The sequence below is a fragment of the Bombina bombina genome, chromosome 8, assembly GCF_027579735.1.
Source record: "Bombina bombina isolate aBomBom1 chromosome 8, aBomBom1.pri, whole genome shotgun sequence".
Classification (NCBI taxonomy): Eukaryota; Metazoa; Chordata; class Amphibia; order Anura; family Bombinatoridae; genus Bombina; species Bombina bombina.
Genome location: NC_069506.1, coordinates 298,299,765 through 298,320,890, shown reverse-complemented (window position 1 = coordinate 298,320,890; position 21,126 = coordinate 298,299,765). Strand labels below are relative to the sequence as shown.

Below are 21,126 nucleotides of genomic sequence, written 5' to 3'. Positions count from 1 at the left end.
GGGAGGGAGCAAATCAGGTCACCTAAATGGAAGGCACCACGGCTTGCAAAACCTTTCTCCCAAAAATAGCCTCAGAAGAAGCAAAAGTATCAAACTTGTAAAATTTGGTAAAAGTGTGCAGTGAAGACCAAGTCGCTGCCTTACATATCTGATCAACAGAAGCCTCGTTCTTGAAGGCCCATGTGGAAGCCACAGCCCTAGTGGAATGAGCTGTGATTCTTTCAGGAGGCTGCCGTCCGGCAGTCTCATAAGCCAATCTGATGATGCTTTTAATCCAAAAAGAGAGAGAGGTAGAAGTTGCTTTTTGACCTCTCCTTTTACCAGAATAAACAACAAACAAGGAAGATGTTTGTCTAAAATCCTTTGTAGCATCTAAATAGAATTTTAGAGCGCGAACAACATCCAAATTGTGCAACAAACGTTCCTTCTTTGAAACTGGATTCGGACACAAAGAAGGCACGACTATCTCCTGGTTAATGTTTTTGTTAGAAACAACTTTCGGAAGAAAACCAGGTTTAGTACGTAAAACCACCTTATCTGCATGGAACACCAGATAAGGAGGAGAACACTGCAGAGCAGATAATTCTGAAACTCTTCTAGCAGAAGAAATTGCAACCAAAAACAAAACTTTCCAAGATAATAACTTAATATCAACGGAATGTAAGGGTTCAAACGGAACCCCCTGAAGAACTGAAAGAACTAAATTGAGACTCCAAGGAGGAGTCAAAGGTTTGTAAACAGGCTTGATTCTAACCAGAGCCTGAACAAAGGCTTGAACATCTGGCACAGCTGCCAGCTTTTTGTGAAGTAACACAGACAAGGCAGAAATCTGTCCCTTCAAGGAACTTGCAGATAATCCTTTCTCCAATCCTTCTTGAAGAAAGGATAGAATCTTAGGAATTTTTACCTTGTCCCAAGGGAATCCTTTAGATTCACACCAACAGATATATTTTTTCCATATTTTGTGGTAAATTTTTCTAGTTACAGGCTTTCTGGCCTGAACAAGAGTATCAATAACAGAATCTGAGAACCCTCGCTTTGATAAGATCAAGCGTTCAATCTCCAAGCAGTCAGTTGGAGTGAGACCAGATTCGGATGTTCGAACGGACCTTGAACAAGAAGGTCTCGTCTCAAAGGTAGCTTCCATGGTGGAGCCGATGACATATTCACCAGGTCTGCATACCAAGTCCTGCGTGGCCACGCAGGAGCTATCAAGATCACCGATGCCCTCTCCTGATTGATTCTGGCTACCAGCCTGGGGATGAGAGGAAACGGCGGGAATACATAAGCTAGTTTGAAGGTCCAAGGTGCTACTAGTGCATCTACTAGAGTCGCCTTGGGATCCCTGGATCTGGACCCGTAGCAAGGAACCTTGAAGTTCTGACGAGAGGCCATCAGATCCATGTCTGGAATGCCCCACAGTTGAGTAATTTGGGCAAAGATTTCCGGATGGAGTTCCCACTCCCCCGGATGTAATGTCTGACGACTCAGAAAATCCGCTTCCCAATTTTCCACTCCTGGGATGTGGATTGCAGACAAGTGGCAGGAGTGAGGCTCCGCCCATTGAATGATTTTGGTCACTTCTTCCATCGCCAGGGAACTCCTTGTTCCCCCCTGATGGTTGATGTACGCAACAGTCGTCATGTTGTCTGATTGAAACCGTATGAACTTGGCCTTTGCTAGCTGAGGCCAAGCCTTGAGAGCATTGAGTATCGCTCTCAGTTCCAGAATATTTATCGGTAGAAGAGATTCTTCCCGAGACCAAAGACCCTGAGCTTTCAGGGGTCCCCAGACCGCGCCCCAGCCCATCAGACTGGCGTCGGTCGTGACAATGACCCACTCTGGTCTGCGGAAGCTCATCCCCTGTGACAGGTTGTCCAGGGACAGCCACCAACGGAGTGAATCTCTGGTCCTCTGATTTACTTGTATCGTCGGAGACAAGTCTGTATAGTCCCCATTCCACTGACTGAGCATGCACAGTTGTAATGGTCTTAGATGAATGCGCGCAAAAGGAACTATGTCCATTGCCGCTACCATCAAACCTATTACTTCCATGCACTGCGCTATGGAAGGAAGAGGAACGGAATGAAGTATTTGACAAGAGTTTAGAAGTTTCGTTTTTCTGGCCTCTGTCAGAAAAATCCTCATTTCTAAAGAGTCTATTATTGTTCCCAAGAAGGGAACCCTCGTTGACGGAGATAGAGAACTCTTTTCTACGTTCACTTTCCATCCGTGAGATCTGAGAAAGGCCAGGACAATGTCCGTGTGAGCCTTTGCTAGAGGAAGGGACGACGCTTGAATCAGAATGTCGTCCAAGTAAGGTACTACTGCAATGCCCCTTGGTCTTAGCACCGCTAGAAGGGACCCTAGTACCTTTGTGAAAATCCTTGGAGCAGTGGCTAATCCGAACGGAAGTGCCACGAACTGGTAATGCTTGTCCAGGAATGCGAACCTTAGGAACCGATGATGTTCCTTGTGGATAGGAATATGTAGATACGCATCCTTTAAATCCACCGTGGTCATGAATTGACCTTCCTGGATGGAAGGAAGAATTGTTCGAATGGTTTCCATTTTGAACGATGGAACCTTGAGAAACTTGTTTAGGATCTTGAGATCTAAGATTGGTCTGAACGTTCCCTCTTTTTTGGGAACTACGAACAGATTGGAGTAGAACCCCATCCCTTGTTCTCCTAATGGAACAGGATGAATCACTCCCATTTTTAACAGGTCTTCTACACAATGTAAGAATGCCTGTTTTTTTATGTGGTCTGAAGACAATTGAGACCTGTGGAACCTCCCCCTTGGGGGAAGCCCTTTGAATTCCAGAAGATAACCTTGGGAGACTATTTCTAGCGCCCAAGGATCCAGAACATCTCTTGCCCAAGCCTGAGCGAAGAGAGAGAGTCTGCCCCCCACCAGATCCGGTCCCGGATCGGGGGCCAACATCTCATGCTGTCTTGGTAGCAGTGGCAGGTTTCTTGGCCTGCTTTCCCTTGTTCCAGCCTTGCATTGGTCTCCAGGCTGGCTTGGCTTGAGAAGTATTACCCTCTTGCTTAGAGGACGTAGCACTTGGGGCTGGTCCGTTTCTACGAAAGGGACGAAAATTAGGTTTATTTTTGGCCTTGAAAGACCTATCCTGAGGAAGGGCGTGGCCCTTGCCCCCAGTGATATCAGAGATAATCTCTTTCAAGTCAGGGCCAAACAGCGTTTTCCCCTTGAAAGGAATGTTAAGCAATTTGTTCTTGGAAGACGCATCCGCTGACCAAGATTTTAACCAAAGCGCTCTGCGCGCCACAATAGCAAACCCAGAATTTTTCGCCGCTAACCTAGCCAATTGCAAAGTGGCGTCTAGGGTGAAAGAATTAGCCAATTTGAGAGCACGGATTCTGTCCATAATCTCCTCATAAGAAGGAGAATTACTAGTGATCGCCTTTTCTAGCTCATCGAACCAGAAACACGCGGCTGTAGTGACAGGGACAATGCATGAAATTGGTTGTAGAAGGTAACCTTGCTGAACAAACATCTTTTTAAGCAAACCTTCTAATTTTGTATCCATAGGATCTTTGAAAGCACAACTATCTTCTATGGGTATAGTGGTGCGTTTGTTTAGAGTAGAAACCGCCCCCTCGACCTTGGGGACTGTCTGCCATAAGTCCTTTCTGGGGTCGACCATAGGAAACAATTTTTTAAATATGGGGGGAGGGACGAAAGGTATACCGGGCCTTTCCCATTCTTTATTTACAATGTCCGCCACCCGCTTGGGTATAGGAAAAGCTTCGGGGGGCCCCGGGACCTCTAGGAACTTGTCCATTTTACATAGTTTCTCTGGGATGACCAAATTCTCACAATCATCCAGAGTGGATAACACCTCCTTAAGCAGAGCGCGGAGATGTTCCAACTTAAATTTAAATGTAATCACATCAGGTTCAGCTTGTTGAGAAATTTTCCCTGAATCTGAAATTTCTCCCTCAGACAAAACCTCCCTGGCCCCCTCAGACTGGTGTAGGGGCCCTTCAGAAACAATATCATCAGCGTCCTCATGCTCTTCAGTATTTTCTAAAACAGAGCAGTCGCGCTTTCGCTGATAAGTGGGCATTTTGGCTAAAATGTTTTTGATAGAATTATCCATTACAGCCGTTAATTGTTGCATAGTAAGGAGTATTGGCGCGCTAGATGTACTAGGGGCCTCTTGTGTGGGCAAGACTGGTGTAGACGAAGGAGGGGATGATGCAGTACCATGCTTACTCCCCTCACTTGAGGAATCATCTTGGGCATCATTTTCTCTAAATTTTGTGTCACATAAATCACATCTATTTAAATGAGAAGGGACCTTGGCTTCCCCACATTCAGAACACAGTCTATCTGGCAGTTCAGACATGTTAAACAGGCATCAACTTGATAACAAAGTACAAAAAACGTTTTAAAATAAAACCGTTACTGTCACTTTAAATTTTAAACTGAACACACTTTATTACTGCAATTGCGAAAAAGTATGAAGGAATTGTTCACCAAAATTTCACCACAGTGTCTTAAAGCCTTAAAAGTATTGCACACCAAATTTGGAAGCTTTAACCCTTAAAATAACGGAACCGGAGCCGTTTTTATATTTAACCCCTTTACAGTCCCTGGTATCTGCTTTGCTGAGACCCAACCAAGCCCAAAGGGGAATACGATACCAAATGACGCCTTCAGAAAGTCTTTTCTATGTATCAGAGCTCCTCACACATGCATCTGCATGTCATGCTTCTCAAAAACAAGTGCGCAATACAGGCGCGAAAATGAGACTCTGCCTATGATTAAGGAAAGCCCCTAGAGAATAAGGTGTCCAATACAGTGCCTGCCGGTTATTTTACAAAATTCCCAAGATTAAAATAATTCCTCAAGGCTATGGAGTATAAAATATGTTTATATATAAATCGATTTAGCCCAGAAAATGTCTACAGTCTTAAAAAGCCCTTGTGAAGCCCTTATTTACTGTCTGTAATAAAATGGCTTACCGGATCCCATAGGGAAAATGACAGCTTCCAGCATTACATCGTCTTGTTAGAATGTGTCATACCTCAAGCAGCAAAAGTCTGCTCACTGTTCCCCCAACTGAAGTTAATTCCTCTCAACAGTCCTGTGTGGAACAGCCATCGATTTTAGTAACGGTTGCTAAAATCATTTTCCTCTTACAAACAGAAATCTTCATCTCTTTTCTGTTTCAGAGTAAATAGTACATACCAGCACTATTTTAAAATAACAAACTCTTGATTGAATAATAAAAACTACAGTTAAACACTAAAAAACTCTAAGCCATCTCCGTGGAGATGTTGCCTGTACAACGGCAAAGAGAATGACTGGGGAAGGCGGAGCCTAGGAGGGATCATGTGACCAGCTTTGCTGGGCTCTTTGCCATTTCCTGTTGGGGAAGAGAATATCCCACAAGTAAGGATGACGCCGTGGACCGGACACACCTATGTTGGAGAAAAATGGTTTACTGACCACAAAATCAATTTCCTGCCATGATTATCCCAGTCCCCTGACATGAATCCCATAGAAAACCTGTGGGGTGAACTATAGAGGAGAGTAAACCAGTGTTGAGCTCTGTATGGAGGAATGGTCTCAAATCCCTTGTCAGGTAGTCTCCAACCACATCAGGCATTATAGGAGAAGACTCAAATCTGTTATCTTGGCAAAAGGAGGTAGCACAAAGTATTTACTAAAAGTGTGCCAATAATTCTGCCACATATGTCTTTAACAAAGATTTTTTTTATAAACCTGTGTTGTGATTGCAATTGTTTGATATCCATAAGAGCAGAGTATTTTGTGTATTTGTTTAACCAAAGATCAAAAGAATAAACAACAAAGACAATTTTTCACAGTCTTCTTTTCTCATATTTACCAAGGGTACGATTATTAGTAGAGGGCACTGTATTTAATAAAAACATACATTTGTAAGATAGCTTCTACTTGAGAGGAGGTGTGGTTACTAGTTTGCAACCTCTAGAACTATAATAAAACAAATACTTTTAATCCAATTGGTAAAACACATTTTGTTTTAATAAGAACTCTTGCTGGCGCTCACAACAATACAACAACAATAACAAAAAATCTAAGTATTAAATATGTGCAATTATATCAAAAGCAATGAAAATGAAACTGTCCTTTATGGAATTTTGTAAAAAGATAAAAATGTGATTAGACTAAATCTTCTGCAATCTCTAATAAGAGACTAGCAGTAAGTGCTAAAGACGTATGAAACACTCACATTCTGTAGGTATACAAAACAACTTTGTACATAACCGGACCCCAAATCACCCCCCTCCTGCCCCTGTGCTCTGCACACATTAATTTAGCGTTCCTACGACGTGCTCATCTTCATTTCCTTGTATTCTCTACTTCAATGCCTGCCAGAGCCAGAACTTTGTCACCTGTACCTGAACAAGGATTTGGACATGTTAGAAGCGATTTATACTTATGTATATTCTAATAATAGAATGCACAGGAAAAAAGGCAATGAAACACAATGTGTAAAAATCAAGAAGAAACACATCAAACTGAAAGGGACAATGAAGTCAATTTATACAGAGTACAAACTCTCAAACACTTTTTAGTTTAATTCTGTTAAAGGGATACTAAACCCAATTTTTTTCTTTCATGATTCAGATGGAGCGTGGGATTTTAAGCACTTTTCTAATTTACTCCTATTATCAATTTTTATTTGTTCTCATGCTATCTTGATTTGAAAAAGCAGTACTGTAAGCTTTAGAGACGGACCATTTTTTGTTCAACACCTGGGTAGCACTTGCTGATTTGTGGCTAAATGTAGCAAACCAATCAGCAAGTGCTACCCAGGTGCTGAACTAAAAATGGTCCGACTCCTAACCTTTCATTACTGCTTTTTCAAATCAAGATAACATCAGAACAAAGAAAAATTGATAATAAGAGTAAATTAGAAAGTTGCTTAAAATTGCATGCTCTATCTGAACAATGAAAGAAAAAAATTGGTGTTAGTATCCATTTAAAGGGACAGTCTACACCAAAAATGTTATTGTTTGAAAACATAGATAATCCCTTTATTACCACATTCCCCAGTTTTGCACAACCAACGCTGTTATATTAATATACTTTTTACCTCTGTGATTACCTTGCATCTAAGCCTCTGCAGACTGCCCCCTTATCCCAGTGCTTTTGACAGACATGCAGTTTAGCCAATCAGTGCAGACTCCTAAATAACTCCACGGGAGTGAGCACAATGTTATCTATGTGACACACATGAACTAGTACTGTCTAACTTTGAAAAACTTTTAAAATGCTCTAAACTAAGAGGTGGTTTTAAATGGTTTAGAAATCAGTTTGAGCCTACCTAGGTTTAGTTTTTCAAAAATACTACAAAAGAGAACTAAGCAAATTTGATGATAAAAGTACATTCGAAAGTTGTTTAAAATTGCATGAATCATGAAAGTTTAATTTTGACTTTACTGTCCCTTTAAATGTACAATTTGTGATTCAGGTAAAATTACAACTTGTCAATTTCCCCCTTTTACTTGGTGTCCTTTACTAAAAAGTAGCTCCTTCCCATGAGTGCACACTGAGGTAGGCTCAAGAATGTGCACGTGTCTTGAGCACTACATGAATACCATTGTTACAAACACAGCAAGCTGCCATACAATGCTAAAGGCACGTGCACACTACGGAGCACCTACCTTAGTATGCTCTCATGCACAGGAAAAAAGAAGAGAAAGATGTACATTTGATAACAGAAGTACATTGGAAAGCTGTATACAATTGCACACTCTTTCTGAATAATGACTTTAATGTCCATTTAATCGTGATCTAATCCTAATATACTAGAGTCCTGCTTTAATTCTATTTAATAATAAATGCTGAAACAGGGTGTGGCTTTATGATTGACACATCACATGATGCCTGTTAGACGGTATTATAAAGTAGACAGCTAGGGGCAGTGTAATACTTTCCTATTATTAGGTTTGCAAAGCACAAATTAACTGCATGTTTGTACAATTCATTTTAGCTAAACAGGTGGGGTGCCCATTAACTAGGCCCTGGGGAGAACACTGTATATGCGCCAGTTTGCCTGGGTTTGTAGCAGTGCACGTGTACTTTTCAGAGCACTTTTATTCTGAGTATGATCCCCTGGGGAGAACACTGTATATGCGCCAGTTTGCCTGGGTTTGTAGCAGTGCACGTGTACTTTTCAGAGCACTTTTATTCTGAGCATGATCCCCTGGGGAGAACACTGTATATGCGCCAGTTTGCCTGGGTTTCTAGTAGTGCACGTGTACTCTTCAGAGCATGTTTATTCTGCACATGATCCCCTGGGGAGAACACTGTATATGCACCAGTTTGCCTGGGTCTGTAGTAGTGCACGTGTACTCTTCAGAGCACTTTTATTCTGAGCATGATCCCCTGGGGAGAAAACTGTATATGCGTCAATTTGTCTGGGTCTGTAGTAGTGCACGTGTACTCTTCAGAGCACTTTTATTCTGAGCATGATCCCCTGGGGAGAACACTGTATATGCGCCAGTTTGCCTGGGTTTGTAGCAGTGCACGTGTACTCTTCAGAGCACTTTTATTCTGAGCATGATCCCCTGGGGAGAACACTGTATATGCGCCAGTTTGCCTGGGTTTGTAGCAGTGCACGTGTACTTTTCAGAGCACTTTTATTCTGAGCATGATCCCCTGGGGAGAACACTGTATATGCGCCAGTTTGCCTGGGTTTCTAGTAGTGCACGTGTACTCTTCGGAGCACTTTTATTCTGAGCATGATCCCCTGGGGAGAACACTGTATATATGCACCAGTTTGCCTGGGTTTGTAGTAGTGCACGTGTACTCTTCACAGCACTTTTATTCTGAGCATGATCCCCTAGGGAGAACGCTGTATATGCGCCAGTTTGCCTGGGTTTGTAGTAGTGCACGTGTACTCTTCACAGCACTTTTATTCTGAGCATGATCCCCTAGGGAGAACGCTGTATATGCGCCAGTTTGCCTGGGTTTGTAGTAGTGCACGTGTACTCTTCAGAGCATGTTTATTCTGCACATGATCCCCTGGGGAGAACACTGTATATGCGCCAGTTTGCCTGGGTTTGTAGCAGTGCACGTGTACTTTTCAGAGCACTTTTATTCTGAGCATGATCCCCTGGGGAGAACACTGTATATGCGCCAGTTTGCCTGGGTTTCTAGTAGTGCACGTGTACTCTTCGGAGCACTTTTATTCTGAGCATGATCCCCTGGGGAGAACACTGTATATATGCACCAGTTTGCCTGGGTTTGTAGTAGTGCACGTGTACTCTTCACAGCACTTTTATTCTGAGCATGATCCCCTAGGGAGAACGCTGTATATGCGCCAGTTTGCCTGGGTTTGTAGTAGTGCACGTGTACTCTTCACAGCACTTTTATTCTGAGCATGATCCCCTAGGGAGAACGCTGTATATGCGCCAGTTTGCCTGGGTTTGTAGTAGTGCACGTGTACTCTTCAGAGCACTTTTATACTGAGCATGATCCCCTGGGGAAAACACTGTATATGCGCCAGTTTGCCTGGGTTTGTAGTAGTGCACGTGTACTCTTCAGAGCACTTTTATACTGAGCATGATCCCCTGGGGAAAACACTGTATATGCGCCAGTTTGCCTGGGTCTGTAGTAGTGCACGTGTACTCTTCAGAGCACTTTTATACTGAGCATGATCCCCTGGGGAAAACACTGTATATGCGCCAGTTTGCCTGGGTCTGTAGTAGTGCACGTGTACTCTTCAGAGCACTTTTATACTGAGCATGATCCCCTGGGGAAAACACTGTATATGTGCCAGTTTGCCTGGGTTTGTAGCAGTGCACGTGTACTCTTCACAGCACTTTTATTCTGAGCATGATCCCCTGGGGAGAACGCTGTATATGTGCCAGTTTGCCTGGGTCTGTATTAGTGCACGTGTACTCTTCAGAGCACTTTTATTTTGAGCATGATCCCCTGGGGAGAACTCTGTATATATGCGCCAGTTTGCCTGGGTTTGTAGTAGTGCACGTGTACTCTTCAGAGCATGTTTATTTTGAGCATGATCCCCTGGGGAGAACTCTGTATATATGCGCCAGTTTGCCTGGGTTTGTAGTAGTGCACGTGTACTCTTCAGAGCATGTTTATTCTGAGCATGATCCCCTAGGGAGAACGCTATATATGCGCCAGTTTGCCTGGGTTTGTAGTAGTGCACGTGTACTCTTCAGAGAACTTTTATTCTGAGCATGATCTACTCTATAGAAATCATAATACAGTCAGGATGTGTCAAGTAGACAAACCACTTGTATAACACTAATTAGAACATGGTGCAGAGCAGAATATCTCAAGCAGCTAACGTACAGCCAGTATTTGCTTTATTTTTCATATGGTCAGCTGAATGACAATAATAGTTTTGGAGACAGTAAAAAATAGAGACTTACCCAAACCTTCTGAGACCTTCTGAAACTGGCTGAGAGCAGCTCCTGCATGCTCAGCGAGGAAAGATTCATCTTCAGGTGTCAACTACATGAAAATCAAATGATATATATCAGACAGGTAAAAGCAGATATCATGCAGAGGATTTAACAAGGGCTGGAATAAGTTTGTTTGTTTTCTTCTTTTTAGTAATTAAAGAGAAATTTAGAGCAACACAACCCCTTTAGCAAAGAGCAGCTGAAAATAAAACGTCTCTGAAGAATGGCAGAACATCTGTCCAGAAAGTTGTGCAACCCTGGTATCCTCATGCTGAGTAGGATTGAGTCCGTTATCAAAAATGAAAGGTGCACATACAAAGTATAGAAAAAAATAAAAGTTTGAATCTCATAAATGAAAGATGTACTGACTTTTATTACACTGAATATATATTTCTTACTGGGTTTAAACCTAACCTCGGCCCTCCCCAACAGGCCAGATTATGAGGATATCTGAACTGGAGCACAGGTGAAATAATCAGCTGATTAGTAACCATGGTTATTTTACCAGCTCTCACCCAAGGTAATCCTGAAGATCTGGCATGTTGGGGAGGCCTGAGGACAGGTTTGTTTGAAAGCCAGTGATATAGATATATAAAGCTCTGGAAAAAAATAAGAGACCACTCCAAAATGATCAGTTTCTATGGTTTTACTATTTATAGGTTTGTGTTTGTAGAATAAAACAAGAAGGTTCATTTTACTCAAACTACTGACAACATTGCTTCCAAATTCCACATAAAAAATATTGTCATTTAGAGCATTTATTTGCAGAAAATGACAACTGTTCAAAATAACAAAATGATGCCGTGTTTTCAGACTTCGAATAATGCACAGAAAACAAGTTCATTTTTAAACAACACAATACTAAAGTTTTGACTTAGCAAGAGTTTAGAAATCAATACTTGGTGAAATAACCCTGATTTTCAATCACAGCTTGCATGCCCTCCACCAGTCTTTTCACATTGCTGCTGGGTGACTTTATGCCACTCCCAAAGCAAAAATTCAAGCAGCTCGGCTTTGTTTGATGGCTTGTGACCATCCATCTTCCTCTTGATAACATCATAGGGGTCTCAATGGGGTTCAGGTCTGGAGATTGGGCTGGCTATGGCAGGTCTTGATCTGGTGGTCCTCCATACACACCTTGATTGACCTGGATGTGTGGCATGGAGCATTGTACTGAGTTGGGGAACATTGTCAGAGCAGAAGGAAGCAAGTTTTCTTCCAGATAACCTTGTACGTGGCATGATTCATTCGTCCTTAACAAAGATAAACCTGTCTGATTTCAGCCTTGTTGAAGCACCCCAAGATCATCACTGATCCTCCACCAAATTTCACAGTGGGTGCGAGACACCGTGGCTTGTAGGCCTCTCCAAGACTCCGTCTAACCATTAGACAACCAGGTGTTAGGCAAAGCTGAATATTGGACTCAGCGAAAATTACCTTACTCCAGTCCTCTACATTCCAATCCTTATGGTCTTTTGCAAACCTCAGCCTCGCTCTTCTTTGCTTCTCATTGATGAAAGGCTTTTTTCTAGCTTTGCAAGACTTCGCACTGCCACTAGGAGTCTGTTTTGAACCATCGTTGCCATTGACTACCATTTGCCATTCCTTTTGTCGGTCACTTGATGTCATCCTACAGTTGTTGAGTGACATTTGAGTTGGCAGTCATCTGGGGCAGTTAAGAGTCCTTTCCACCCTCTGCCGGTCTGTAGCTTTGTTGTCCACAATGTCTGCTGCTTGACATAGTTCTTATGAGCCGTCATCTTAGAAATTTTAATGATACAAGACACCTGACCCTCACTGTATTCCTCTGCCAGTAAAGCCAGAACTGAACCCTTCTTTTCCTCACATAAAACTTTTCTTTTCAACTCTTATGGCATGATCAATAATCATTTTTTGCTTTCAATTACTTTTGAGGCACTACTAGCACTGTTTTTACCACCCAGTTGGTCCTATTGCAAGAGGATAGTGATGACCACAACAGTAGTATATATAATAAATGCTCTAAATGACAATATGTTATTTGGTAATTGGGAGAAATGTTGTCAGTAGTTTTTAGAATAATACAAAAATGTGCATTTAACTCAAACACATACCTATAAATAGTAAAACCAGAGAAACTAATAATTTTGCGGTGGTCTCTTAATTTTTTCCAGAGCTGTATATATTTATACATATACAGGTAGACAAACGTTTATCCAAACTGCTTAGGACAGGAAAAGGTTTGGATTTTGGAATATTTGTATCTGGGATAGATTGGAGCGTGATGGGACCAAGTGTAAACAACAGTATCTTATGTAATGTAGGTAATATTTACATGTCATAATACAGCTTATACATGTAACCTAATGGTAGCTTTATATAATTTTTAAACACTTTTGTATTTATAGTACCCTCAGAAAGACAGTACAGTACTGTAATCAGAAAGATTGTATTTTCTGCTTTCGATAAATATAGACTATTATTTGCATTTTAGAACACACAAAAAACAAAAAGATTGTGACTTAAAGGCAGGAAAAAAAAATTAGTAATTTTTGATCATTTAAAAAAATTAATAATTATTAAAAAATTTGGATTTCAGAATAAGTTTGGAATTCCTGATTTATATATATATATATATATATATATATATATATATAAATAAAACACGGAAGGGGACTGCACAATAGCACTCTCAGGAAGCTGCACTGTCCCCAGAGTCACAGGCCTGGGTGCAAGGCCCACAGGGAAAATTACAAAACAAATTAATACAGCACACAGAGAAAGCCCAGCACTCACTTACAAACTCTCAGCTAAGATTAGAAGCAAAAATGGAAGAGTTAGTTACCGCAGCTGGCCAAATGGGATAAGCCCAGGTACCACGTCAAGGTCTCTTCCAAAACCTGAGTCCCTAAACATTGTGCATTGTGTGGCTGTTTAGGGACTCAGGTTTTGGAAGAGACCATGATGCGGTACCTGCGCTTATCCCATTTGGCCAGCTGCGGTAACTAACACTTCCATTTTTGCTTTTAATCTTAGCTGAGAGTTTGTAAGTGAGTGCTGGACTTTCTCTGTGTGATATATATATATATATATATATATATATATATATATATACACACACACACAAACACACATACATACACACACATATACAGTGTATGTTCAAGTTGCTAATTACACTGATTTTGTGCGGCACAACTTTATTTACCTTCTCTCCTAGTTTTCGTAACGCAGTGAGAATTTCCCCTTTCTGCTGTGTGTAGATGTCTCGCCCCAGTTTACCCACCATCAAGTCCCGGTCCATCTAGGAAGATAAAAAAAATATTCCCTGAACTCTCCATAATACATTGTTTATATGCAGTTATTGTAACGTATCACACCTCTGATAGTCGTGTCCTTAGCTGCCCAGGCTGTTTCTTTGCAAACATTCTAATAACTTCAGGGGTCTTAAACGCTTGGCTGATTGCTGCTTGAATTGCCTAGAAAAAAATAAAATAAAAAACAAAAATATGTGATGTAATATTTAAAAGGGACAGTCAACACCAGAATTTTTGTTGTTTTAAAAGATAGATAATCCCTTAATTACCAATTCCCCAGTTTTGCATAACCAACAGTTATAATTATACACGTTTTACCTCTGTAATTACCTTGTATCTAAGCCTCAGCAAACTGCCCCCTTATTTCAGTTCTTTTGACAGACTTGCATTTTAGCCAATCAGAGCTGACTCCATGGTAAATTCACGTGCATGAGCTCAATGTTATCTATATGAAACACGTGAACTAATGCCCTCTAGTGGTGAAAAACTATCAAAATGCATTTAGATTGGAGGCGGCCTTCAAGGTCTAAGAAATTAGCATATGAACCTCCTAGGTTTAGCTTTCAACTAAGAATACCAAAAGAACAAAGCAAAATTGGTGATAAAAGTAAATTGGAAAGTTGTTTAAAATCACATGCCCTATTTGAAAAATGAAAGTTTTTTTGGGACTTGACTGTCCCTTTAACGTTTCAGTTACTTTCAAATTATTTGTACAAATTTCTTCTGTACAACCAAAATACATTTACTAAGGGCCTAAAAAATCCCACGAGCAAGGGAGCCATGGGTTTTCCAGTTCTGAGAAGTGGAAGTGCACACTCCAGACTTGACAAGGATAACCCTGCTACAAATCTGTCCCTAATTGCCTCCAGCAAAAGGAACATTTTGCAACTGTAATTGGAAGAAGCTGCAAAAGGACTATAGTGTGTGTAGTTTTTGGTACAACAGAGAGGCACTTTTGACTTTAGCATCTTGTATGTTGCTATTTTGTTTGTGTGAAGAATTTAAGTAAAAAGTGGTCTGACTTTAAATTGTGAGTCGCCTAACTCTGGGGACACTGCTTGGTTTTCTCACCAGCTGCATCCCGCTGAGCTCATCTACAAGCGTCATATTTCCAGACATGATCTTTTTCAATGAATCATTAAACTCGCTCAGCTGCTCCAACGTTTCCTTCTTTGTTTCTTCATACTCGTCAGCATCCAGTTCATCTCTAGGGGAAAAAACAAAATATGAAATAAAGGTGGAATTGAATTGCTTTCAGCAGGAGATAATTGCTTGCTGTGCACCTCATTTTATTTTACAAGAGTGACCCAAGTAGGTGCTTATGCTTAGATACAGAGAGCAAATTTTCAAAGAGGGGGGGCATCTGCTCCCACTTCACCTATGACAGCAACCTGTAAACAGACAGTGAACTTGCTCCACAAAATACTCGTTCAATTTCTAGTAAATATGGAATTGCTAAAAAAAATAGCCCCTCACTCTTTAAAAATATATGAAAAAATAAGGGGTCAAAACCCAGGCGGCTATTACCATGGCAACAACCACCACTTGACAGAATCATAAGTATATGGAACATACTCCTAGGGGGAGGGTCCAAAGCAAATTGATGCTTAAATAGAAAGTGCACAACGGTCTAAAAGTGGCTTCAGTAAAGGAGTGAGATATGGCTCAGCATTAAAAGGGTTAAAGGACCAGTAAATACAGTAGATTTACATACTCAACAAATGCATGATAAAAAGACAATGCAATAGCACTTAGTCTAAACTTCAAATTAGTAATAGATTTTTTTATGATACATTTCAAAGTTATGTCTATTTCTACTCCCCCTGTATCAAGTGACAGCCATCAGCCAATCACAAATGCATATATGTCCAAAAAGTAAATTGGAGACTAAATCCAAACTCCAAGTGGGCATAAGTGATCCCAGGGATCAACATTCATTTCCACTGAGAAGTAATCCCTGGGATCACTTATGCACCATTTGGAGTTGGGATTTAGTCTCCAATTGACTTTTTTGCACTAACACATAGGTTTTTGTTTGATTTATTATTGTTTGTGTTCTAACAGGTTAACAATTTTCTTTTTGTGTAGAAATGCATATATGTATATTCTGTGAAATCTTGCACATGCTCAGTAGAAGCTAGTGACTCAAAATGTGCACATTTTATTAATGGAAGTACATTGGAAAGTTGTTTAAAATCGTATAATCTATCTGAATCATGAAAGTTTAATTTTGACTTGAGTGTCCCTTTAACACAACAAAATAGTACAATTTTATTTTATTATACAGTTTTTTATGATATATTTCCAGATACAATCAGTGCAGGGAAACAAAGAAACTGTGAAATACAATTACCAGTAAAGCCACAATAATATTTTAAATGGTTATGTAAACAACAGACAGTTAGTACAGATGTACAGTCAGCAGTTTCATTCACTGCCGAATATGGTAGTAGGAGGCGCTTTTCGGAGTCTTATATCCTCTTGTACAAGTGAAACAAACTAAGGTCTGTGCAAAACCAGATCAAGGCTCCTACTTCTACATTCAGCAGTGAACGAAACTGCTGGATGCACACATCTATTAGTTATATAGTGTTGTAACGTCAGATATAACAAATAGACTTCCAATAAAAGAGGTTGGAATAATGTTAATGTTTTCTAGCTCTGGGAGTGTAACTGTTGCCTGTAACACCTGCCAGTGCTACACACAGACAGCAGCCGCACGGTAGTGAAAACACCTAGACACAACAGTAAAAGTACTCAAACAAGTATCACAAAGTCATTTACCTGCACTCTTCCAGATCCTGGAGTTGCTGCATTAGCCGATCCAACTGCTCTTCCAAATTCTGCCTCAGTTTGCTGGTTTCTGTCTTTCCTCTGGACGCCATTTTAATTTCTACTCAAAACGTAAAAACAACAAAATAAAAAAGCAAAACGTTTATATAAATTTAAACATGTGGTCAATAAAATGTCATAGTACAAAATTAATTCAGATCATGTAATTTTATCACTAACAACACAATAAGTCTATGAGTTTAACCCCCACAAAGAGTTAAAGAGACAACATTTTAACTTATATCTTCCTTTTTTTGCTTATGTGTTTATGTGATATTTTCTAGTCTGCTGTTTACAAATATGCTGCATTACTTTAGCATATGGTAACGTTACTTGAATAAAAGTGCACAGGAATAATAATAAAATAATAATCACCAAACAGGTAAATAAATAGATTCACTTTTGTACCTACATTGACAGGTCTGACAACTGTCACCTTATCTTGGAACTATTTTCCTAATTTTAATGCTCATTTCACACATTTATGTCATTTGATTTTCCAGGCTTTATGTAACTCTTTCCCATTCCCACAGAATAAACACAGGAATCATCAAAGTAATTTACTACGGTTTCTTGTCCAATACATATAATAAATTACAATATAAATGTGATCATTTATTTATAAATACTGCATATAAGATGTTGCTAATAAATGCAGGATCACAGATTACAATTAAAAACTTTGTTGAAAAAACATTTCCCCATCCCTGTTAACTACCAAAAACTGTATATAAAAAAAAAATCTAAAACAAAAAAAACAACCTTTTCAGTATCAACATGCTTTCTTTCTCTTCTGGCAATAAAATATATGCAGTCACTTTTAGAGGAACATATTGGAATTCATACAAAGCCAGTTACCATCCTCTATGTACAAAATGTGACTTTCCTAAACCAATAAGGAAATGTTTTCTATTAATACATATCATGTGAGAAAACTGTGGTGTGTCATGCGAAATTTCCAAGGACTATTTAAACTTATACCAAACCAAACATTAGTGAATTAAATGATTCACTAGCACAGTTTTACTGTAACATAAAAACTGGTTAAAGTATTAAGGAAACTATTTTAAAATTGAACCAGTGATGAAGCAAAAAAAGGACACTGAGATGTAAAGGAAGTCTCACTTCTTAACTATTTGTCAGCATGAGGGTGGATCCCTTTATTGGTATTATAATTTTTATTATTGCTGGAAAACGCATTGTATCTGCTTTATAAGCAAACTTACGGGTACAGTCATATCATAAGGAAATGGCTGTAATTTCTCTCCTGTGGCAAGAGGATGAATCAGGCATATCCAGCCTAAGGCCACATTGCAGCCTTCTAGTGTTTATGTGGCCTTCACTCCTACAAGCTCAGTAATGAATGACCCAGGGAGCACATTTCAAGCACTCTGATCTTATGATAACATTAGAACTCTCCTAGTAAAAGAGAAATGGGATTTGATGCAATTGCAGGATACAGAATATCAGATGAGGTTAGTCTTGGCCAGTACAATAATACAGACACAGTGTATAACATTATCAGGCAGAGTATTATGGCCATTGATCACATGTATGTACAGTATAAATACTGTAGCAGCTTGGCCTAACGAATAATGATATAGATATCATATAGTATGTTGACATTGTGTCCCCTTTTGAGGAAGCATAGCATAGTCCGTATATAAAATGCTCTTTAAAGCACCGTGATTTAAATACAATGATCCCCCAATCATTTGAATTCCTGCTGTTATCATGTTATTATGAGTAATGCATTGTTACTGTGATTAAATGGGCAGGAGGGTGGATACTGAATGAATAGCTGTGAATCTTTTCATGTAATATGTTACAGCTTCCCACGCGTGGCAGTTTTTGTGTCTGTTCTATAGCGATGACAACAATAAACAAAGCAACCATAGTAAAACAAAACGCAGCCATATTGCTCCTCCCTACCTGATTCCGGAAAAGGCTTAACTTCTGAAAGGGCACTTCCGTTTGCGTCACAGCTGAATAACTAATAGGAAGACTAGAGAGTCTTGGTAGCCAATCGGAGTAGAGGTGGTGTGTCAGAGAACTTGTTCCCCCAGCGGAGGGTGAGTAGCTGAGCCATAACGCATGGGCTTGTTAGTTCTGTCAGACTGTAAAGACACATTGTAATCCTGGTATCATTCCGCCTGTTAGTGATAAGTTCCTGTTATAATATCATTCCGCGTAGGAGTATGACATCATGGCTCTGGCCCTTTTACTTGGTGTCATTACACAGAGTGCACGCGCTAACCTCGGGTACTTTTATTAACCTTTAAAACTAACAAATGTACTTTAGAAATACTTATTACTATTGTTAATGAGCACACGTACCTGTAGTCATAGCAAGTAAAAAGTATGGGCAGTATAGGTTGTAAATGTAAACCCTTTAGCTGCCAGTATTGCAAATCTCCCTGGAAACCAAGGGGTTAAACAACTACCTACCACAGATTTGTTGGTGAAGGACCTCAGTATACCATGGTCTGTGAGAATACTGCGTATAATGTGAGATTTGCTGTTATGGCTAGGGGCTATAAGGAAGTGTTTACTAGGGGTTTTCATTGCTGCACAAGTGACAGTGCTGATACCACACATGTCCTGTGTGCACAGAATACCCCTGTCTTACTATTAGTATCTGTATTATCATTTATTTGTAAAGCACAATCAATCTCCACAGTGCTGAAATCCATAGGGACAGTTCTGCTCTTTAAAGAGTACCCCAGTGATAAACCAACAACTGAGCCCAATCTGCCTCATGTAAACAGGAGCAGCAGTAACCTGCCAGCCATGGTAATTGGCATTATTATTGGCATTATGTGGAAGCTGGTGCTTCCACATTATCTTTCAAAACAGATACATTCAAACATAGGATCAATCACAAGCCTTCTGAAATGCTTATCAAATTATCTACTAAAATCCCCTGTAAAAAATAAATATATTTTACTAAAGGGTTGTCTATCTAGTAACAGCAGAGGCTTTAATATATATATAATTTACATTGTTGTAGCTCTAAAATGACAAGCCACAAGTTATACAGGAGTTCAATGGCATCTTTAAGAGTGGGCTTGGGTCTTGAATATGATGAGCAGATAGAACATCTGATTATCCTCCAGATATGCCAAATGATTGTACATGTAGGTGATTACAATTGAGTCATCTACTAGAGTATCAGTGCTCTCCTACAACTTTTTAACAAGCCCTCCTAGATTCAGTATGTCCAAGTAAATTGAACTTAGTAAGGTATTGTAAAAAACAAACAAACATATAAGCTCTAACTTTTAAATGTAAAGTGCGGATAATATAATGTTCTATTAACTAAACCTGGACATATGATAACCAAAGTACTATCCAGGAAGCAAGTAGGGTGAGTAAAATACAGGTAACAGCCCCCAATATAATTAATAATTGTTTGGCACTGAGGGATAGGATATTAAGCAGGTTATATGAGTTTGAAACAAAATAGAGATAGGTAAATGTGAAAATAATTAATTAAGCTATGGGATATCTCCTCTCAAAGAACAGAAATACTCTGTCTCCCGGTTGTGGGCCCCCCATCCAGGAACAGAAAGGTCTTATATAATCAATACCAAGGGAAAGGAGATTATGACAACCTGTGTTATGCTATAATGTAAATGTAATACGTGTATGCGATACCCTAGCTGAAATGGCTAAAATTGTAAAGTGGAGACATCCTCAGACCGAACGTCAACCATCAGAACTATGCAAGGGAACTAATAGTATATTAGAGAGATGCTCTCAAATTACATAACCCAGGGGCTGACGACTATGATAAATAAGCAAAAAATAAAAAAATAGCAAAATATTTCAGACAGCTTATTAAGCAAGATATTAGTATGGTCAATTAAACAACTACATTGAGGGCCAAAATTAAATCTAAACTCCTAAACGAGCACCAGAGGATCATATTTCTAAAAGAAAAAATGTATAGTTACAAACAAAGTGAGTCGTAAAACGTCCAATTAGCATAAATCTAAGAAACCTCTAGGTACCCTCTAATATAAAACTCGGGTTATCTTGTATAATTCAAACAATGGCCAAAACCAGACTTGCGTGTATGAAATATAAGGATGAGATAATTGTCTGTATCTAGTACGCTGTCTATCAACTCATGAGGCAAAATCTGCTGTCAGCTTAGTTAGCCCACTTCATGGGAAGATAAGCTCAATGTAAGCATAAAGTCTTCTATAAGGAAAGCAATAGATATGTGTAACAGACAAACATATATAAAAATTGCTAAGCGGTCAGCTGAGTCATGAAAAATAATGCAAAACATATTTTATGCTAAACTGTAGAGGCTTCCCCCAGGAGGAGCGCTAGTAATCAATACCTGCCTTAGCAAACTTGGACATTGATAAACAGAATGTGAAAGATAACACTGCCGTCACACATAATACTTTTAAACTAAGTCCGACATTACATATCAAAGGATAAATGAACCACATTTTGTAGTTTAGAATGTTGGAGACAATACACAATATCTGACACAAACAAACAAACTGAACCATGTTAATAGA

The 21,126-nt window shown here is 39.7% G+C and overlaps 1 protein-coding gene across 2 annotated transcripts; it reads right to left on the bottom strand.

Annotated features, from left to right (window-relative positions):
* Nucleotides 1-6,062: 6,062 nt before the first annotated feature.
* LOC128639219 (protein LZIC) lies at nucleotides 6,063-18,570 on the bottom strand. 2 transcript variants are annotated; one of them, XM_053691491.1, is made up of 7 exons: nucleotides 18,521-18,570; nucleotides 16,541-16,649; nucleotides 14,828-14,963; nucleotides 13,820-13,918; nucleotides 13,648-13,743; nucleotides 10,428-10,509; nucleotides 6,063-6,419 (listed from the first exon to the last, which is right to left on the bottom strand). In XM_053691491.1, exons 2-7 carry the CDS (start codon nucleotides 16,639-16,641, stop codon nucleotides 6,361-6,363), a joined length of 573 nt encoding a protein of 190 aa, XP_053547466.1. In that variant the 5' UTR covers nucleotides 16,642-16,649; nucleotides 18,521-18,570; the 3' UTR covers nucleotides 6,063-6,360. The 2 variants fall into 2 exon arrangements, with proteins under 2 accessions (XP_053547466.1, XP_053547467.1); XM_053691492.1 differs by lacking the exon at nucleotides 18,521-18,570 and adding an exon at nucleotides 17,351-17,477.
* Between the last annotated feature and the right edge of the window lie 2,556 nt (nucleotides 18,571-21,126).